At 49.3% G+C, this 22,903-nt stretch overlaps 1 protein-coding gene across 3 annotated transcripts in view; it reads left to right on the top strand.

Annotated features, from left to right (window-relative positions):
* The window catches only part of KDM1A (lysine demethylase 1A), a 1,339,130-nt gene that overhangs the window by 733,458 nt on the left and 582,769 nt on the right, over positions 1-22,903 (top strand). For all 3 annotated transcript variants that reach the window (XM_086957680.1, XM_086957681.1, XM_086957679.1), the window contains exon 13: positions 10,272-10,383. In XM_086957680.1, the coding sequence (XP_086813806.1) occupies positions 10,272-10,383 (112 nt within the window). The remainder of the gene's footprint in view (positions 1-10,271; positions 10,384-22,903) is intronic.

The raw sequence follows: 22,903 nt of genomic DNA, 5'->3' as shown, positions 1-22,903 counted from the left end.
ACACACACACACTCACACACACACTCACACACACACTCACACACACACACACACTCCTTCGCATGGCTGTGAGTTACTCTCACTCACCTTCGCAGGGCCGTGAGTTACTTTCACTCACTCACCTTCGGAGGGCCGCAAGTTACTCTCACTCACTCACCTTCGCAGGGCCGTGAGTTACTCTCACTCACTCACCTTCGCAGGACCGTGAGTTACTCTCACTCACTCACCTTCGCTTGGCCGTGAGTTACTCTCACTCACCTTTGCAGGGCCGTGAGTTACACTCACTCACTCACTCTCCTTCGCAGGGCCGTGAGTTACTCTCTCACACACACACACACACACACACACACACACACACACACACACACACACACACACACACACTCACTAACACACACTCCTTCGCAGCGCAGTGAGTTACTCTCTCTCACACACACACACTCCTTTGCAGGGCAGTGAGTTACTCTATCACACACGCACTCACTCACACACACTCCTTCGCATGGCCGAGAGTTACTCTCACACACACACACACACTCACTCACACACACACACTCCTTCGCAGGGCCGTGAGTTACTCTCACACACGCACACACTCACACACACTCCTTCGCAGGGCCGTGAGTTGGGCGAGATCAATCATAAGGGAAGTACGCTGTCACTCTACCCAGACTTTACTCTGGTCGTCCATGCTGCCCGCAGGGATTTTCATCGCGCCAAGCGTAACCTGCAACAGCTCCACATCACGTACGCGATGCTCTACCCCTCCAAACTTGGTATTGACTTTGGGGAGATGCCCAAACTTTTCACTGACCCGAAGGCTGCCCTCACCTGCAGAAATCTCACTGTGCAGCCCCCACATTCATTCTGAAGATCGCCACACCAGTGACAATGACAGAGACCCCTACGCTCTGTATTACTGCTTCCTGTAGTAGGGGGATCTCTTTGTATTGCCATAATCTAGTGAATAGTCCCGCCAATGTGCGTGGACCCCGGAGCAATCAAAAATAATCTCTTAAGGTGTCCAAAAATGCAGAACTGCACAGACACTTAAGAGAGAATTAAAGACAGATAATGCAGCCTATATAACCAGGCTACACTGTCCAGTACTTAAACTAGAAATTCCACCAAAAATCCACAAACAGCAAAGTCTGTCCAGATTTCCCTTGCTTCAGCAGCAAAAACCCTCTGGAATGATAGAGAGGAAGACATGGACAGACAAGCCCCATGGGCTGCCATTATGTGGCTCAAAACAGGATACTGTGCCTTTAAGAGAACTTTCCAGAATTTCACAGTATCCCAGAATGCACTGCAGGTCCCTTTTACTTTCAGTTCTTTTTTCCGGCTTCTGCAAGCAGGACCCTGGATCATTGAGCTCTCCCTTTTCAGGGGTTTATTGGTGATTATTCACTTTTGTTCAAGTCTTTGAGTGCTTTTCAGAGTACTTTGGTGCCTTTCTTCTCGTTAATCCTTTGGTGCACTCTTTGATTGTCAATATGCCTGCATTATTTGACAAATGTCCAGAGTGCTCCAGGAAGAAGGCCAAATCGGATCCTCATGAGGTGTGTATCCTCTGCCTTCCCTCTTCCCATGTCCCAGAGGAGTGTGTAATTTGTCAGGGCTTCTCTGGCAGGACCCTGAAGGATAGAAAGAAGATCAGGCTTCAGGTCCTTGAGGAAAGAAGGCTGAAGGCGCAAGGTGGGTCTGGAGGTGCTTCCTCTGCCCGTGCTGAGGCCTCTGGGGCGCTCCCCAGAGGCAGGTAGACCAGCAAGCGTCCCCATTCTCCATCTGGGTCGATTGCACCGACTACGGCGTCGAGAGGGATGACTGCAGTCTGTTCCCCGTCTCCCCAGTGCTCTAGGTCGAAGGGACGTCGACGCTCGACGTCGAAGAAACTGAACAGACTGCCGTCGAGGTCTCCTGTGACGATTTTGTCGTCGTCCGAGTCCGAGTCGTCGTCGAGTGATCGGCGTTGGCGCTCGCCGTTGAGGCGACACCGCCGTTCGCCGTCGGCGAAAAGGAGAAGGTCCTCGTCAAGGGGATCCTCGACGTCTAAGAGAAGATCGCCATCGAGGCGAAGGAGGTCGCCGTCGAGGCGAAGGAGGTCGCCGTCGAGGCGAAGGCATTCGCCGTCGAGGGAGAGACGGTCGACGTCGAGGAGAAGATGCTCGCCGTCGAGGGACCGACGCTCGCCGTCCGGTCGTCGTTCTTCGAAGCAGAAGAGACGTGGAAGGAGGTCTGGCGCCAGGAGTCACTCTAGCAGGGGGCCAGATACCTATGGGAGGTTCGCCAACGTCCCAGGCTGGAAAGGAAGGCGGATTACCGGGTTCGGTGTACTCCATGGTGTATACCCCGCCGCAGAGGCCGGTTACGCCCCCGCGTCCATTACCGAGGGGGCTCCCTCCGCGGGCCCCTACTCCTCCGCTACCACCACTTCCACCGCATCCTCAATCTATACCTCAACCTCAGCTGCCAGCAGACAAGCCTCCTCCGATCCCTCCGTGGTCGGTCTCACTGCCCCGATATCCGACTCCTCCCAAGGGGACCCCTCAGCCGAGGGTACTGGCCAAACCAAAGTCGCCCGCCCCTGTGGAACCGACGGATCGACCAAAGCCAAGGAGGTCACGATCATGCTCCGGACGGAGGGGGAGATTGAGGAGTCGGCATAGATCATCCACCAGGTCAAGACGGCGCCATAGGAGGCGCGGATCACGGACCCGCACCGACTCCACCAGGCCCTATTCACCGACTTTGTTGGAATCCCTGTGGCACAATCCAGGATGTTCTCCTGAGGGGGGCAGCGAAATTGGGAATCACGGTGACTGCTCCAACACCCACGACGTCCGTGATATTTGAGACGCTTCACAAGAAGCATTTGTCTCGCCCTTTGCTACCGCTAGTACCTGGGTTGGTAGAGCCCGCGGAGGAGCTGTTCCTCACGCCAGCAGTGGTGAAGGCCGCTCCCTCCCGACTTCTGAAGAAGTACAGGGCCCGGGATTCGGACCCGGCTTTTCTACGGATAGACCCAGTTCCGGACTCTGTTATAGTGACGGCGGCCAGGAAGCTACATTCTACCTCCCAGTCTTCAACCGTACCGCCTGATAAGGAGAGCCGATTGATCGACTCAGCTGGCAGGAAGGCTTGTGGGACGGCATTCACAGCCATGAAGGCCTCCAGCGATGCAGCTTTGCTAGGGCGGTATGACCGTGCCCTGTGGGAATCCCTTCAACAGTTCACGGAACTCCTGCCACGAGATAAGAGGGAGGACTTCCAGGAGATCCCCAAGGAGGGGCTGCTGGTTTCGAACCAGTTCATCAGCGCGGCTGCGGATGTCTCTCTTTTGGCTGCCCATGGGTACTGTCATGGGATCAGCCAACGGCGCCATGCTTGGCTCAGGCTCACATCACCCAAGCCGGAGGACCAGCAGCGGGAGGCCAATCTGCCCTTCTCGAGGGAAACCCTGTTCGGTGAGATGGCCCACATGAAGGCGGAGGCAGAGACCCTGACGGCTGTGGGCTTGGAGAAGCCCAAAGAAAAGAAGGCCTACCGCCCGTTCCAGAGACGGTTCAGTGCACAGGGCAGAGGGCGAGGACAGACTTCGGGACAGCAGCAGCAACACAAGCAGCAGTTCCGGAGGAAACCCTTCCAGAAGCGCCAGAAGGGTAGAGGGGGCCAGCAGTCCTCTACAGCGAACAAGGGCCCGGCTGGGTCTCGACCCTGAGCGGTTACTTCCCCTACATCCGTTACCCGCTCCGGTAGGTTCAAGCATTCAATTTTGTTATGGCAGAGTGGAGAAAAATTACTCCGGACAAGTGGGTGCTGAATATTGTTTGCAATGGATACAGTCTTCGGTTCACCAGCCCGCCTCCATCAATTCCTCCAGTCAGCTCACAGTTTCAGCTGCGCGCGCTCCAGGTGGAGGCCGATATTCTGTTAAGGAAAAGGGCGATAAAAGACGTACCTCTGTCTCAAAGGGGAAGAGGTCTGTACTCCCGGTTCTTCCTGGTTCGCAAGAAGGACAAGAACGAGTTCAGGCCCATTCTGGATTTGCGACAGGCAAACAAGTGGATTTGTAGAGAGAAGTTTCGCATGCTGTCGTTGCATCAGATTTATCCTCAGTTGCAACAGGGAGACTGGCTATGTGCTATAGACCTACAAGATGTGTACTTCCATGTGCCCATTGCACACAAACACAGGGAGTTCCTGCGATTCCAAGTCGGCGCCAATCATTATCAGTACACAGTACTGCCATTCGGACTGAAGTCTGCGCCCAGAACATTCTCGAAGTGCATGGCAGTGGTAGCAGCACACCTAAAGAAGAACAAGGTGTTTGTCTACCCGTACACTTCCAGAAGACGTGCGTTCTCTTGAACAAGCTGGGGTTGCACATCAACATGTCAAAGTCTGTCCCGACTTAGGTCCAGTGCATTCAGTACTTGGCAGCCACCATCAAGACGCTGTCAGCAAGCGTGTCTCCTTCGGAGGAGCGGCGATTATCACTCCTTCGGAAAGCTCAAGCTCTTATGACTACTCCATCTACAAGAGTGAGGACGGTGTCTTCTCTACTGGGATCGATGGCCTCTTGCATCTTCCTAACGCCACACGCACTACTGCACATGAGACCGTTGCAGGAGTGCTTGGAAGATCAGTGGGATCAGAGGAAAGGGTCTTGGCACGACAAGATACGACTGTCTCTGCATGCTCTTCAGTCTCTGAAGTGGTGGTGTTCAGCTGAGAATCTCCTCAGAGGGGTTCCCTTCCACAAGGACATTCCCATTCAGACTATCGTGACGGATGCTTCCCTCCACGGCTGGGGGGCGCATTCCGGAGACTTACTGATTCAAGGAACGTGGTCCCCGACGGAGTCCACGTATCACATCAATTTCCTGGAACTCAGAGCTGTTCACTTGGCACTGAAGGCCTTTCATCCGTCCTTCCAGACCAACTCTCTGCTTGTACAGTCGGACAATACGACCACGATGTATTACCTCAACAAGCAGGGGGGCTCAAGATCACGCACTCTGTCGTAGGAGGCGCAGGCGATCTGGCGATGGCTTCTGGCCAGAGGACTGACGCTAACGGCAACCCATTTACCAGGTGTGCAGAATTTTCAGGCGGACGCACTGAGCAGACTGATTCAGGAAAAACACGAATGGGTCATGAACGACGAAGTACTAGGAGAAGTCTTCGCAAGGTGGGGAACTCCAGACATAGATCTGTTCGCCACCGCCGAAAACAGCAAATGCCGAGACTTCGCCTCCTGGTACTACCAGCAGGGGACGCTGGGGAATGCGCTATAGATCAGCTGGCAGAACAGCTTTCTGTACGCTTTTCCACCCATTCCCCTGATTCCGGCGGTGCTCATCAAGCTGTCCCAGTCCAGGGCGTGGATGATCCTGATTACCCCGCAATGGCCGAACCAGTGGTGGTTCACGGACCTGCTTCACCGGTCTCTCCTTCCTCACATACGGCTGCCGTGCAGTCTGGACCTTCTCACGAAATTCGGGGGGCAGATGTTGCACCCCAACCTCTCGTCTTTGAGTTTGGCGGCATGGCTCCTGAGATAGTGCAATATGGCCATTTGAATCTACCTGAAGATTGCATGAACATACTGAAGGAGGCTAAGCGACCTTCCACTCGGACTTCCTATGCTTACAAGTGGAAGAGGTTTTGCATCTGGTGCAAGTCCAAGAATTATGACCCGACGACGTGTAAGGAAGATGTCATCTTTCTGTACCTTCTGCATCTGTCGCGATCTGGCCTTAATGTCCATTCCATTAAGGTTCATCGTGCTGCGCTGACTGCCTACAGGAAATGCCCTTCACAGACTTCCTTCTTCCAGATCCCTGTGATCAAAGATTTTTTGGAAGGCTTGAAGAAAGTGTTCCCTCATGTCCGTCTTCCTTCACCTTCATGGGAATTAAATGTGGTGCTGTCCAGATTGATGAAGGAGCCTTTTGAACCTATTCATAAGGCTTCGTTGCAGCACCTGTCCTGGAAGGCGGCGTTCCTCGTGGCCATCACATCGACCCTTAGGGTGACTGAAATTCAGACGTTGTGTTTCCAAGAACCTTATACTGTATTTCATGCTACTAAGGTTGTTATGCGTACTCACCCTAAATTTCTTCCCAAGGTTATTTCTGATTTTCATGTCAACCAGACCATAACTTTGCCTACGTTTTTTCAGAATCCTTCCTCTCCAGCGGAAAGGTCGCTGCATTTCCTGGATGTTAGGAGGGTGTCGAAATTGTATCTGGATAAGACCAAGGATATTCGTAGGTCAGACCAATTGTTTATTAATTATGGATCAGTCAGGATGGGTCTTGCTACCTCTAAACAGTCCATCTCTAGGTGGATTGTGTCCTGCATACAACTGTGTTACCAAAAGGCTAATAAGACCTTAGGGGGTAAACCTAAGGCTCATTCCACCAGGGGCAAAGCTGCCACGACGGCTTTTCTCCATAATGTTCCAATTGCAGAAATCTGCAGGGCGGCCACTTGGAAGTCGGTCCATACCTTTGCTAAGCATTACTGCCTGGACACTGATGCCAGGGCAGGCGCTCAGGTTTGGCAGGCTTCGCTGCGAAATCTGTTCGCACAATAGTGGTATTATTTCTCGTTTCTCCACCGCCGCTTTGGTGTGGGGATGGGCTTGCCATTCTATTCACTAGATTATGACTATACACAGAGATCCCCTACTACAGAAGGAGTAGTTTCTGTCCTGTAACTCCAGTTCTGTAGTAGGGGTATCTCTGTTATAGTCATAAGCGCCCGCCCTCCTCCCCGTTGGAGAGAGATATTCATGTAAGGAATGCTACAGGTCTGGCGTGTTACGCCTTCAAAAAGAACTGAAAGTAAAAGGGACCTGCAGTGCATTCTGGGATACTGTGAAGTTCTGGAAAGTTCTCTTAAAGGCACAGTATCTCGTTTTGAGCCACATAATGGCAGCCTATGGGGCTTGTCTGTCCATGTCTTCCTCTCTATCATTCCAGAGGGTTTTTGCTGCTGAATCAAGGGAAATCTGGACAGATTTTGCTGATTGTGGATTTTTGGTGGAATTTCTAGTTGAAGTACTGGACAGTGTAGCCTGGTTATATAGGCTGCATTATCCGTCTTTAATTCTCTCTTAAGTGTCTGTCCAGTTCTGCATTTTTCGACACCTTAAGAGATTATTTTTGATTGCTCCGGGGTCCACGCACATGGGCAGGACTATTCACTAGATTATGACTATAACAGAGATACCCCTACTACAGAAATGGAGTTACAGGACAGAAACTACTCCATGCATGTTATGGGTTGGCTTTTCTAATGCGCATTGTTCGCTGCAGTGCACCTCTTTTTCATATTCTGTGTATAAGCATCTGCAATCTCTGTGCCTTTTGGTGACTTGTAGTGGATGTCCATGCTCTGCCCCTTGGAGATCGTGGTCCCGGGGTTAGTTGGCATATCATGTCCATCCTGTTAGCAGTCAAGTATGCTCTCCTGGACGCAATACTTCTCCTCTAAGAACCACCCAGCGTTCCCCCAGGTCTCCCAATAAAAATGATACCTCACTTGCGTGGGTGGGTCAAGTACCCGCGACAGGCTAGGGCCCAAAACGTTGTGAGGAGACTTCAAAATGACCTATCACAAAACAATCTGGTTTTGCAAGGGGGGTCACCTGGATTTTTGGCCCCGGGCTAGGCGGCCATCTTGTGAAAAATACCAAACCCACACATTTCTGAAAACTAGACACCCGGGGGAGTCCAGCGAGGTATGACTTGTGTGGATCCCCCAACGTTTTCCTACCCAGAATGCCCTGCAAGCCTCAAATTTAGCTGGAAAAAATCACAGGGCAGCCCCCACCCCGACATCATAAAAATCCCCGGTGCCTAGTGGGCTTTTGGGGGGATTGGAGCTACTGCCCCCTGGGGGGCAGAAAGACCGACATTTATCTGAGGGGGGGCTTTGCCATTCCTTTTTGGGCAGCCCAACCCTAATGTCAATACAAAAAAAATCCCTGGAAGCTCTTCACCACCTCCCCAGGCAAAAACAAAAAGGGAAATCCCTCTGCTGTCTGCAGCAGAGGAATTTCTTGAGCTTGTGCTCATGACGGAATCATTCCGTCATGAGTATAGAAGGGGTTAACCAACCTCTTTAGCTGTGTACAAAAACATTTGGTAGTTGAATTATTGACGACTGTGTCGTCCTCTAATGTAATGTCTGTGCTTCTTGGTTGTTTTTTCTTTTGACTGTTTTCTATATAAAAAAAGTTTTATAAAAAAAAAAAAAAAATATATATATATATATATATATATATATATATATATATATATATATATATATATATATATATATATATATATATATATATATATATATATATATATATATATATGGTTCTGCATTGATGAAGGATATATAACAACGGTGAGCGCCTGAACATGTGTGGTGGTGCACTTTTTTGATTCCTTGTGTCATTTACAGCACTTAAATGTCTCTGCTGATGCGACTGTGGTGTTCGGCTCTTCTTAGGTCATCAGAAACTGAAGTTGTGGGTCTGGGGATGCCACCTAATACTAGATTTAGGTAAGTTAAAAGGGAGGGACAGGTAGTGGCCAATGTGCCCCTTACCTGGAATGTTTACACCCTCTATTACGCTCACCTCCTGTGGGAGAGCGGACATAGATCTAGCCCTGATCGGAGAAAACCCACCATCTTCAAGATGGTGGACACTGAAAAGTGTACTTCACCTCACGCCAGCACCTGGGAGGTGGAGTGGGCAAGAGGAGTTGTGGTGGGGGGACGGGACGGGACACCTTCTACTAGAGCTGAGTTTTCCTGCTTGTTCTCCCACCAAACGTGGGTAAGGACAGAAAGGGGGGGCTGCTCCTTCTAACAGGAGAGACTGGGATCTCATTACAAAGGCGGCAAGGCCTTTGAAGCTTCCCGCCACAGATGGCTCTTTCTGACCAGGGAGAGTTGTGAACATCTCCACCCCGGAAAAGGCATTGTTCTCGACCTTTGAGCGTGCAGGAACTCCACCCATAAGGTCAGAACACTGGCGGTAGCTGGCTGCCTTCGGCCAGTCAATGACCATACTAAGGTTTGATAGGTTTCAGGGGACCCCTCTAAAGGCTCCCCTGTGTGCAGTTTTTTTATGAATCCGACTCTGTAATCAGTGCAGGTTTATTATGATGCGATGTTTGGTACCAAACCTTGTGCACTTTCATTCAAAATTGCAGCTTTTTTCCAGGCAAAACCTGAGGGGCTAACCATGTGCAAGAGAGGCACTTTTCTATGTGCGCATATTATAATTATGGAAGCATTTCAGCATTTTTAAATGTGGAATCTGCACATCCTGGTTGCTGTATTTGCCAACTCGTGCTTCTGAAACCTTAAGTGATCAAGAATTTGCTTGGCTTGATGAGTGTTTTGATCAGCCTTTAATATTGAAAACTGGATCTGCAGAGTTTAAGCTTTGTAGAGTCATAAGGATCCCACCCAGCTCTCTTTACACGGTCTATAGTTTTACTGTAAGGCTCTTCAAAGTTTTTGAATCTGCTCTGCAGTGTAAGTTTGCTCTCCATAAAGAGGGAAGCCTGATGCTTTGAACTGAACGCGAAGATATAAGAATGTGCACATAGTTTTCCCTTAAGCTCTGTGGGATTTAGGAAACAAGAACAATGTGAAACTCCACTGTGAGAGGTGGGAAAACTTTAGTTAGGTTCTTCACTCTCTGCAGGGGCCTTCCTGATGACCTCTATACTGACCCTAGCATTGGCGTTCCCAGCCTTTTAAGGGGGTAGGAACCTAAGGAGGATTCGCCATTTGTGAGAACTGCCCCTGCCCTGGGGCCTGGTCAAAACATGCTAAATGTTATGTATGTGTTAGGAGACTCTTGAAGTGATGGCCAACAAAGGCGTATGTTGCTATTCTAAGGGGGCACGCTTGTCTGGAGGTGGACTGTTTGTAGCTGGAGTTTAAAAAGAGTTCATATCTATAACAGGTATCTAATAGAACAAACTCGATAGGGCCAGGCAATTTGTTTAACCTTTGGCCTGATACCTATTAATCTGTTCCTACAGCCTGGCAACCTTAATGCATGATACCCATATTGTTCAATGTCTTTATTCTATAAATGCTGCTGCAATTTTTTAATGTGAATCCTGTCTAAAAGTGTTTTAAAGTTGCATGTTGGAGCTGTTTGGAACTAAAAATGTATAAAATAAATCTATTGTAGTAGCTTATGTTTTATTTAATGACTGCTTTTTCTTTACTATTATTTCTAGTGATGTTTACTTGTCATCACGAGACAGACAAATACTTGATTGGCATTTTGCAAATTTAGAGTTTGCAAATGCCACACCACTATCAACACTCTCTCTGAAGCATTGGGACCAGGTAATATCTGACCTGTTTTATATTCTAATAGTGCAGTACCTTTCTTTTATGCATATTTATTAATCTTTTGGGTTATAAAGAATAAACACTCCAAAATAATCAAGTGGTATCCGTATTATAATCAACTTATTTGAAATCATTTGGTACTATGAGAAGACTGAAAATGTGATTTCAGCTCAGAAGGCATGAGCTTGAAATAGTGGGCAAAAGAACCTCTATTTGCGATTGGACTCCTCTTGTTTCAAGTGTAAAAAAATCTCAGTACTGGAACATGCCGATTTTGGTATGCTAAAAACCAAAATTCTGGTTATTTCCCAACAAACCTCATAAGTGGGTGGGTTTTATCATATCTGATTAAGTAAGGAACGCAACAGTGTCAGAATTTCAGTTGCAATAAATATACCAATTACCGGACCACTTATAATGAAGGCCTCTGATTTTGTAGCTACCTCTGCTGCATCATTCTCTAACTTCCGTAGTCTTAGTTACAACTTTCTTGAGGGTGCAGGAAAGAGAACATTGCAACACTTCATAATGGATCCTATTATATGTAGAGCATACTTTTTTCCTCATCTCTCTCTCGCAACACTTTTTCCCTCTTTGCCACTTCACACCCCTTTCCACTAGAGCTTACTTTTATTAGCAATTGCTAGCAATTGCTTTTTATTCTAGCATTGGCTCATTTATAACGTACCTTGCTTTGACCAGCCCTAGTCTCCATAAAGAAGTTAAAGCTTGCCAAGGCACTTTCCTTTGTTCATATGGAGTCTCCTTCAGCACTGAAATAGATGCCGCCTTGAGATGATGTTGATACCACCTTCAATTCCCAAAGGAATATATGTGAAGAGCACAAAGGTTAAGGAAAACTTCATGCACATGCCTTGGCAGAGCACCTTTCTGGCTCTCAGTTGTGCCCACATTAAAGAGTTGCTTGGCTCGAACTGTGATGCCTTTGCTGTGCCTGGCTCAGCAGAAGACTGAAATTAAGAGACTGGCCACCTTCACCCCCACTATAATACTGATACTGACCTGTGTCTGGCCCTCCCTCCCAGGTGGTTTCTTCCTTTGCTCTGTAGTATAAGAAACAGCATAAGCCTTTATATTGACTCTACAGACATGTAACGTTTTATTGGATATTGTGCCACCCTACTCTTCAGGGTTGATGCTCTATTCAAGGCTTGTGCGGCTATCGATATGCATGCCTTGCATAAGTCCACCATCTAGTGTTGGGCTTGGATGATTGCAAGTTATTTTTGTTCGAAGATGTTTTCTTTAAGTCACAAGGCCATGTAACTCCTCCTTTTGCTGATACTGCACATGTGCACTGACTCAATTAAGGTTCGGATGTACTCTCTCGCGCTCCGGTTCAGATCCTTTTGTGCTTCCTTCGGTTCACCAGTAGATCCCCAAACTTGACAGTATTGTCTCGATCGCGTAGTTACTCTTGCGTTTTGAGTAAAATAACAATTTGCGCTTCGGGTTATTCAAATCGCCTCTACGGCCAACGTGCCACACCCGATTGGACCCATTCAAATTTGACAGATCTTACCTGAATATGAGCTGCTAAAGGAACACATCCTGTTCCGTTTCTGCCCGAATTGCCATTCCAAAAACCCTCAGACTAACCAACATTAAGTCTGCAATCTATGCTTCTCTCCCAACCATTGGGAAGACACCAGTGAGGCATGTAGGACATTCCGAGCTAAATAAACTCTTCTGGACCAACGTACACTTAACCAAGAAATGCAGCACAGACAAGCAGACGACACACCTGACCTATTTGGTCTACAAGAGGAGGAAGAAGATGAGGATCAGGAGCCCCGAAAGAATCTTTCCCCATCCAAGGTTCCGATTCGGAGACCGAGCAAGATCCAGACATCCTGGGGTCTGCCCACAAATGTCAGACTGGGAGTGCAACTGCCCCACTTTCCAAAACCCAAAAATGTGTCTCTGTCCCCAAAATTGCTCACGGTTCGTCACTGCTCAAAAGCCATGGCTTGCTCAGACGTACAGATTTGGAAGCCCCGCTCTCGGTACCGAAATATTGGCCTACAGCAGGGGCCTCTACCTCCTCGAAATCGCTGCATTTCTGCCCACACTATTACGTCGCAAACCCTTTACATCACACCTTTCTGAAATCTTATGATTTGCAATGTCCCCTGTGCAGCAGAGCCTGGCAGTGCGATGGTTAAGGGCTACTTAACTGCCATGTTTTCTTCAGGTGTCTTCCAGACCAGTCTACCCTGTTAGGATTACCATTAGTGCATGTTTTCTGAAGGGTTCCTTTCCTTTTTTTCTTCTTTTAAAAATATCTTTATTGATTTTCAGTATAAGGTAATAGGGCACTTTTCATTGATAAGATACTGTTGATCATTCTTATGACGTAAATCGTTGTTACAATAGAAGGATGGTATTCAGTTTGTGAATGTACATTTACCATATTTTTTCTAGATCGTCAATTGTCATCATCTGGCAAAGCCCTATGTGATCAGCATATTCTATCTGTTTCCCAATTAAATTTTAGTAATTGAACAGCTAACTGAACTTCACCCAGTTTCTCCAACTGCATCGCTCCTAAGACTCTACAGGGATCATTCCTGTATCAAATTTGGGTTGGGGGGGAATCTGAGCACAAGGGGGGCTTTGGTTTAGGAGGCCATGGAAACTATCAGTCCACTTACCACAATGGATCTGCTGCCTCATCTATGCCATCTAATGCCTTCAGGTTTCTGCTACTCCATACTGTGCCATTAGGCTCGCCAGACAGTATAGCCATACTTTCGAGGTAAGTCCCTCACTGCTGCTGCAGTTCTATGAAGCTGGTGACAACCGCCCCACACAGCTCAGACACTGGTAGCCTATCCAACCCTCTGTAGTATTCAGCCCATAACTCAACTCCCTCAGCCATTGCCCAGCTTTACACCTCAATTGCCACCTGCTATGCAGTGGCCCATGTGGGGACTTCCACTGCCGGGCAATATATTTGTGAGTCACACCCAGTGCTAGATCCAGAAATCTATTGCCTACTAAGATGGCCTTTTATATAAACCAAGATGGCAGATTTCTACTGCATGTAACTTCTCACTGTTGAGGGTGCTCTCCAGATCCCTCACAACCTGCAACCAGAACTGTCCTATATTCGGACAGTTCCAAACAATATGGAAGACAGCTGCGTGGATCTAGGACACCACAATTCATCTGTGTGCAGCATAATATTGAGCTTATCAGGTGTGAGATGTATACGATGCAAGTAATAAGACTGTGTATTTAAATCTAGTATTATGCGTAGAGGAGTAGGTATGCTTGAGAATCTTTGTTCATTCCTTACTACTGCAGAGCCTACCTAAAATATCCCCCCCCCCAACCCATACCCCCCTCCTTTCTTAGGGTTGGCAAATCACCAATCCTTATTGACAGTACTATTTATAGAGCCACAAAACCAAATATGTACCACACCAAACGTTAAGATTGTTAGACGGTGATCATGTTTAGAGGGGTCTGGATGAAGAGACCCATACAAATGGCTCACATTTCGGGTTATTTCCCTGTAAGTCAAAATCTGGGTTCCAGGCAAACCGTCCTTGGTCATTAAGGCCTCCTAAGGACCGGAAGGAGTCCTCCAAGTAGCAGTCCCTAATGGTTTCCATCCCAGCCACAGTCCATGGTGACATTCATCTGGCAATGAAACAGCCTCCCCTAGCGTTCAGCCAGTTTCCCTGGGGCATTAAGGGCGGTCCAATCCAATAGCAAGCTCTCCTCCAGCACTTTAGAGCTATATGGAGAAGTCTAGGGTTAGGAGCTGTGGGAATTTAAACCCCCAGCTTCAGAGATAATAGCATCCCCGCCCTGCTCGGTTCACCAAAACTCCCCCAGTTCTGTTAGGTTGAGTCCCGCCAGCCAGCGAGCCATTCTCTAAAGTTGAGCTGCGTGGTAATACAGAGAACACAACTTTGTACCCGAGCAATCATGTACAATATTAGCAAAGAGATTTCAGTCCAAGAAGAGTTCTCCAGATAATGCCATTCAAAATGAAAAAGGTCTTTATTTCCTTTTAGAACAGTAGTTTCCAATAGTTGATCCGGTATAGTTGGAATCATCTAATGTAGCCAAACAGACAAACAGCTAACACGTGTTTCCTCTTTGGGATCAGATGACCCAATGACTTCCTCAGGGCCAATAGCTTCTATAGGGTTCTCATCATAGTCGCTTCAATGTATGTGAATACGGTCTTGAAAATTTATATATATAGTAATCTAGAAGAAACACTAAGATCGTCGTATATGTAATCTTCCAAGTAGCGCCTAATCCGATCCAACGGAAATTCTTAAAATGGACTAATTTATTCAGGTCCAATCAGTTTATCAGATCAAATTCATTTAAATCTTTTTGTGGACTGGAAGTACAGATCCACGATTTGAGGGATGAAATAGTAGGTTCTAGTTCAGGTCTCGGAGAGTGCTCCCGCCATCGTTCGGACGCTGTCATTGACGGCGATGGGTTTATAGGAGATAGGTTTGGCACGTTAGTGGCCGTTGCTTATGTGTTCCCTAGAGCATCTATTTCTACATAACTTGTTCTCTCTACTGCTATTGGTTTTGTGCAAGACATTACCCAGCCACGCTCTGCAGTTTTTTTTCTGCGTGGTAATACAGTTCATATTGAGGGACTCCCAAGCCTCCTTCGGATGAGGGCCTCTGCAGCTTACATAATGTTACCTGCGAGTGACTGCCATCCCGGATCAACTCGCAGGTTAGGGCATCAGTGGATCTGAACCAGGCCCTCAGCACCCAAACCGGAAGATTAACAAAGTATAATAAGGACTCGAGGGAGTGCCATCATTTTAGTCAACACTATGCGAGTCCTAGTGGGAAGTTGCAATGTCTGCCAAAAGGTCATTCTGCTCTATATTCCTGCATCTTTTCCCGAGTTTACCCTCCCTTACTTCAACATCAGTGTGGCACACCTCGACCCACAGATATTTGAGGACCGTGGGCTCCCATTGAATTCCAGCTAGCAACATTGCTGATGGCGGCCCCTGTAGCTGCACTGACACAGGAAAAAGGCATGATTTCTGCCAATTCACACTCATTCCAGAGACTTGCCCAAAGTCCTCCAAGTAGGCCGCCCTCCACAGGATCCCAGTTCTAGCCTCCTTTAGGTAAATAAGCATGTTGTCTGCATATAACAAGACTACATGCTCCCTGTTCCATATTTGAATTCCTTGGCCCTGGACCTCCTGCTGCAACACACAAGGGCATAGTTCAATCATCAGCATGAACACCATTGAAGCAAGGAGACATCCCTGCTGTGTATCCTGGCTGATCTCTAAGGGTTCAGTGATACAGCCACTTGTACGCACTCATGGCTGTGCCCCAGCATATAATATGTATACATGTATTCCGACCCTCACCTAAAGTCATTCTAGACATAACCGCCCGACGGTAGTTCCACCTTATAGTCTCAAAGGCCTTCCGGATATATATGGAAAGCACACGTGCCTTGGGGAAGCGCTTCTCATCCCTCGTCTCTAGGACATGAAACAGACGCCAACACTTTTGAGGTGCTACAGTTGGGAATACATTAATTTTGGTCCTCGTGTATGAGGCCATGAAGATGCAGTTGAAGCCTGTTACCAGGACCTTACTAAGTATTTTATAATCCAAGTTCAACAAGTACGATAGGATGCCACGTCTGCTGTGTCGCTTGAGGGTTTGGGTAATGGCACTATTAGGAATTCCCTGGTCGTATCGGGAAGCCTCCTACAATCAAAAGTATTTGTGTATAACACAGCATGTTGGGCAACGATCTACTTAGCACAGATATGATAAAATTCAGCGGCAAGGTCATCCATCCCTGGTGTTTTGCAGGAAGCCATGCCTTCAATTTCTGCTGCAATCTTGTGTTCTGATATGGGGGCACCCAGCACTTCCCGGTCTAGATCCTCTCTTGATAAAAGGACCCCAGGCTCGTACAAGGTCCTGCAGTGAGCCTTGAAGACCTCATGTATGTCTGTTTTGAAGTATACCTCTTCTCCAGTTGACACTCTTACCGTCATGATAGTAGACCCCCAACCCCATCCTCAGAGCAGACTAGCCAAGGCAGCAAACCCATAACGTGCAGCCCAAATACTCTGACCAGACAACCTTGGCCACAAGATCCACCAAGCCCAACACTTTATCGGGTCTTTCATGCAGATCGTGCAACAGGGAGCCAAAGCACTCCCTTCTATCTGGGTTACAGTTCGAGTTCCCGCCATAGGTGTCTGAGCATCCATGGATCCAACCAGTCCTGTAAGCCTTTCACCAGCTTTAATATGGGAGTATCAGCGAGTGGAGGAACAGATCGGTCCAGGTTTATGTCTGCACAAATCTAATTCCACCTCCCCCTAAAAAAAAAATACATGTAGATTTGGGTTATGCAAGACGATTCTGGAGAGGGCCATAAGAAACTGAATTTGCCCAACATGCATAGATGCAGTAAATGAGAAGAGGTATCCCATTAACTCTTCCCACCAGGATAACATACTGAGCGTCATCAGTGGTGAAAGTCTTCTGAACATCTAGGGGAAGCCCCTGTCGGACTAAAATCAGTGCCCCCTGGGAACATGTGGCGTATCCTGTTGCAAATACCAAGACCCTCAAATCTCTGCAGCATAAATAGCTCAGCCCTCGTCAGGTGTGTCTCCTGAAACATTCATTCCCCTTGTTTTAAGTATGTTAGGACTTTATACCATTTACCAATAGAGCCTATCCCTCAGACATTCCAAGTAAAAGGGGAATATCATATTACATTTTTCATTGCAGGTGGTGTATGATGTGCCTCCCCCATCTGCCCCTATTCCCCACACCTAACACTCCCCCATACCCTGCCCATTGCAAAGCAATGAACAATTCCAATGCTGAGCATTAACACCATAACAGTTCCCAGTTAACAACTCCCCTTCCCTAGGCCAAAGTAGCAACAGTGCCCTGGCCAGAACCATGAGAAAAACGGAACTGTAGGAACCAAAACCTACACTATCATAACTGTGTATGTGGGTTTTCTCGTAACAGAGTGGCTGCACCAGCCTCTGGAATGCCGACCATCCTGCACTTAGTCCCACATAGAAGGATATTACTGGATCTCTCTCTATCAGAGCTCGACTGTGAGTCTGAGGGCAGCATCATCCCAAGCATCTGTGCAGCCCAAACAATCTTTTCAGAAGGGACAGAGCATCGCCGGCCCAGGCCCCCTCAGCAGTCAGGAGCACCCATAGGCACTCCCTAAGTATTTTTGAAACGTAAAGGTCATCTGTCTTTCTAGGTGTCATCAGTGGCCCAGCGGCAGGTCTCTTCAGCAGAATCTTAGTCCTCACTCTCTGAGGAGGAGGATGAGTGGAGGCTGTAGGAAGGTGGATACCTGACTATGGTTACCCCAGATTTTTTGCCTAGTGTTTAGCTGGTTTTCGACTTAATTGGCCTGGGATCCTGCTAATCAGGGTGCCAGGCTATCTGCTCTCACTGTAAAATGGACTCCATATACTTTAGGTACATTACCAATTGGGAATTGGGTCACCTTATGAGCCCCTGTACAGTGTACTAAAGGTACCAGCAGCATATCTTTTGCCACCCCTGGCTGGCCATCCAAACTGACACAACTGGCTGATCACTCAGCTGGGGCAACGTCGTATAATCGCCCCTTGCTAAGATATAGTATTCCTATATCTAACCTTATATCTAGACACATATACACCTATAAGTCACTTATATGGCAGGCCTTAACAATCCTTGAGTCAGAGTGCTTGGTTTTATGTGAGATGAGGCTCTAGCATGAGCTGAGCCTGTCTGTAACTTTCGGAGTCATGTCCTTATGGCTGTTCTAGGATATATAACCAAATAAGAGCCTTACAGGGGGTAAGGATAAATCCTGGGCACTCTGGTAGGCACCGTGGTGCGTGCGTGTATTTAATAAAGATTTGAATCCAGTGTTTGAACAAGATAGTTGTTAAGTTTATTTCAACAAATTTTTTTCATCGTAGTAGTTTGTTGATCGTAAATCAATGTATCCATAATCATATTTCATTCATATGATCACATATCAGAGATTCAATGCCTTTGTAAATTTACACGTTCAAAGTCATCCCCGATGCATTTCGTGCAAGGCTGCACTTCGTCAGGGGGAATCGAGTGTACGAAGAAAAACCGGCATTCTACACAGTCCGGGGAATCTTCACAAAGGTAGTCGAGCTCGACTACCTTTGTGAAGATTCCCCGGACTGTGTAGAATGCCGGTTTTTCTTCGTACACTCGATTCCCCCTGACGAAGTGCAGCCTTGCACGAAATGCATCGGGGATGACTTTGAACGTGTAAATTTACAAAGGCATTGAATCTCTGATATGTGATCATATGAATGAAATATGATTATGGATACATTGATTTACGATCAACAAACTACTACGATGAAAAAAATTTGTTGAAATAAACTTAACAACTATCTTGTTCAAACACTGGATTCAAATCTTTATTAAATACACGCACGCACCACGGTGCCTACCAGAGTGCCCAGGATTTATCCTTACCCCCTGTAAGGCTCTTATTTGGTTATATATCTAACGCACCTTTTTGGACCAGGAAGGTGACCTCCTGCGCACCTATCTAATAGATTACCTAAACTACCTAGCTCATTTGAATTTACTTTGGAGTGCAGCGGCTCTCATATACAGTGTTCTAGGATATAGCCATACCATATACTCTTAAAGTGTATTATGAACCTTGCGGTTAAATGCTAACTCTGTTTTAGCTTTATCAAAACATGTTGTGTAAGGTGTCTTAGGCCTCTCGCTCTATGGTGCTCCAGCGCTGTTCTCGGGCCAGCAGGCGTCGGCTGATGAAGGCCACTGGCTGGTAAACTCCCTCTGTATTGATTTGGGAGAGAACGGAGGCATCGGTCTGTACTATAAATTCCCGGCTGTAGTCAGGGGCCTGGAGTACCGGGGCGGTGCACATTGCTGTCTTGAGGGTCTCAAAGGCGGCCTGACACTCAGGGGTCCAGTGTACCTTCGGTGGGTTCTTCTTGGACGTGAGTTCTGTGAGGGGCCCCACAATGCTGCCATAGTCCTTCACGAAGCGCCGGTAGTATCCGGTGAGCCCCAGGAAGGCTCGGACCTCTGTTTGGGTGACCGGGGGCTCCCAGGCCCGGATGGCGGCGATCTTGGGTTGGAGAGGGGCCACCTGGCCACTTCCCACCTGGTGCCCCAGGTAGGTCACGGACCCTTGGCCGATTTGGCACTTGCTGGCCTTGATTGTTAGTCTTGCCCGCCGGAGGGCGGTCAAGACCTCCTGGAGGTGTTGGAGGTGTTCCGCCCAGTGGAGACTGTACACAGCAATATTGTCCAGATAGGCGGCGCTGAACTCCTCCAGCCCCGCCAATACCTTGTTCACAAGTCTCTGGAAGGTGGCGGGCGTTTTTCATTCCGAAGGGCATCACTTTGAAGTGGTAGTGGCCATCCGGGGTGGAGAAGGCCGCTCTTCCCGCTGGCCTGGCAGGTGGGGCAGGCCCGGCAGTGGTTTATCACATTGTTCCGCATCTTAGGCCAGTAGAAATGGGTCACCAGGCGGCTGTAAGTCTTGTCCTGCACCAGGTGCCCGGCGAGAGACACATCGTGTGCCATGTTCAAGAGGAAATCTCTGAATCGGAGGGGGACCACCAGCACCCGGCTGGCCCCCAGTTCGGCAATCTTCTGCTCACTGTAGAGGAGCTCATTGTCCCAATAGATCCAGTGGGCCCCCGAGGCATCCCCTGTGCTCTGGGCTACGGCTTGCTGTCGGAGCCCCTCGAGGGAGGGACACGTTCCTTGTTCTTGGCGGAACTGTTCCTGAGTGGGGCCACCTTCTTGGCGCCACTGGGCCAGCTCCGGGAGGTCTCGGAGTGGGTCAGGCTCTTCGTTGTCGGGCCCCGGTGGACCGGGTTCAGGGGTGGTCTCTTCAGTGACGACAGGCGGTGGAGGTTCAGGCCACTCGGGTTCTTCAGTGGATGGGATGGCGCGGGCGGCCATGGATCGGGTCGTCGCACAGACCCATTCAGGAAGACCAAGCATCCCCAGGTGCTCTCTTCGTTCAACGGCTGCCCAGGGGGAGCTCTCGAGATCGTTTCCCAGGAGGCAGTCCACGGGGGCATCGTCTCGGACGATCACTTTGAGCATGCCCGACACTCCCCCCCACTCGAAGGGGACGCGGGCCATCTGGCACAGGCTTTCGGAGTTGTCCGCAGACCGTACTGGGCACAGTACGTTGGGCAAGATTTGATCGGGGGTCACCAGATGGCAACGGACTGCGGTCACACTGGCCCCCGTGTCGCGGAGGGCTTCGGCCCGGTGTCCATTAATGGTGACCCACTGGCTGTACTTCTGCGTGTTGGCTGGGATGGGGGCCCGCGGGACCATGTCCCTTTCTCCTAGACATACCAGAGACATGGCTGCAGGTTCCCACTCTGTCTGGTATTGTTCGCAATCTTCGGCTTCTTCTTCGCCTTGCTCTTCTCCGAGGGCGACGGCGGTGATCTGGCGGTTCATTGGACCCGGGGCATTGACTGACTGGTTTCTCGGACAGTTGGGGTCATTGGCGTAATGGCCGGGCCGCTGGCATTTGTGGCAGACAATGTTGGAGCGGAATCCCGGTCGCGTCGGAGGACTTCCTCTTCCGGGCGGAGACGGGGGTTGCTAGTGGGGGGCACCGTGGCGGTGTCCCTGCCCCGATTCTGGCCTCCTCCTCCTCCTCCTCCTCCTCGCGGACGGTGGGCCCCCTGGGAGGCTCTGTTTTGTTCGCCCGGCCAATTTCGGGGGACCCGGGTGCTCTCCCATCGATCCGCTTCGATGGCGAGTTTCCGGGGTTCGGTCAGCTTGCTGTCGAGGAGATGCTGCCTTAGTTCAACGAAACAATTATTGGAGAGGTGCTCCCACACGATGAGATCGACCAATTGTTCGTAGGTGGTGACCTGGCTGCCTTTGATCCACCCCTCTAAGGATCGGCTAAAAAAGTTCACATATTCCAACCAGGTGGTACAGGGGATTCTTTTACAGTCTCGGAATCGCTGTCGGTACATCTCAGGGTGAGCCCATAGCGAGTAAGAAGGGCGGCTTTCATGTGCTCGCAGGAGGTCATCTCTGCGTCGGGGAGTTGTAGCAGGGCATCTCTTCCTTTGTTGACGAATCTCCCCCACAACCCGGCTCCCCAGTCTTTTCGCGGGATACGGTGGGAGATCATGGCTACCTCGTAGGTCCTTGAACCATTGCTGGATGTCGTCGTTCCGGTAGTACTCTCGGACGACGTCTTTGGGAATGTGGACCTTGGTGTCCGTAGAGGGAGCGGAGCTCTGGTTCTCGGGGACGCCGAGGTCCTTGTTTTGTCTTCGAATCTCTAGTTCTTTTAAACTGCGCTCGTGTTCGTACACTAGATTCTTTTCTTCCAGCTCCCTCTGGCTTTTTTTCTCTTCTCGTTCTCCCTGTAGCCGTAAGTGTTCGAGGGCTATCTTCTTTTCCGCTAGTTTCAGTTCCCCATCTAAGCGGAGTCGAGCCAGTTCCAACTCGTGGAGCCGGCTCCTCTCTCGTTCTCGGGCCTCCTCGGGAGAGAGGCCCGCTCTTCTTTCTTCTTCGGGGGTTGCAATTGTTTCTGTGGTCTCGATGCTTTCGTTTTGGGGTGGGGACGCTCCCGTCTCCACCCAAGACTCCAAGGCGTGCTTGAGGTCGTCTTTGGTGCTCAGTCCCGTGGTAGCGATGCCCAAGTCTATGCAGAATTGTTTCAATTCCTTGTGGCTGTATTCTTCCAGCCGTTCCATCTGGAATTTTGCGGTTGTTCCGGTCTCTTTCGTCGACATTGTTGCTGTGTGTAGTGGGGCGAGTTACTCTCCATACGATTATGCGTCGGTTCGAATCACGCCGCTGGCCACCAATGTTAGACGGGGATCCTGAGGGAAGGCCGAGCAAGGGGGAGAGGCCTCATGGCGAGGGCCCTCTCCTTAGATCGTACGGACGAGCAACTACCCCCCCACAGATGGATGCCACACAAAGATAGGTTCTGCACACTTTTATCGGTATTCTTAAGCAGGTTAAACTTGACGATACAGCAGGACCAGGATACGGTGATCCTTTCAATTCTAGTCTCTGGGGGAAAGGGGGTAGCGGGACAGTCTCGGTACCGGTCCCGTACAGGGGTATCTGGCGTATAGCTCTCAATCCTCGAGCTGGAGGGTTCTCAAGTAGGGGCCGCGGCAGCGCCAGCAGGCCTTCAAGGATGGTTCACGAAGATGAGCCGCGGCAGCGCCAGCAGGCCTTCAAGGATGGTTCACGAGGATGAGCCGCGGCAGCGCCAGCAGGCCTTCAAGGATAGTTCATGATGATGAGCCGCGGCAGCGCCAGCAGGCCTTCAAGGATAGTTCACGAGGATGAGCCGCGGCAGCGCCAGCAGGCCTTCAAGGATAGTTCACGAGGATGAGCCGCGGCAGCGCCAGCAGGCCTTCAAGGATAGTTCACAAGGATGAGCCGCG

This window comes from Lissotriton vulgaris, chromosome 2_1, assembly GCF_964263255.1.
Source record: "Lissotriton vulgaris chromosome 2_1, aLisVul1.2, whole genome shotgun sequence".
Classification (NCBI taxonomy): Eukaryota; Metazoa; Chordata; class Amphibia; order Caudata; family Salamandridae; genus Lissotriton; species Lissotriton vulgaris.
This window is presented reverse-complemented; position numbering and strand designations above follow the sequence as displayed.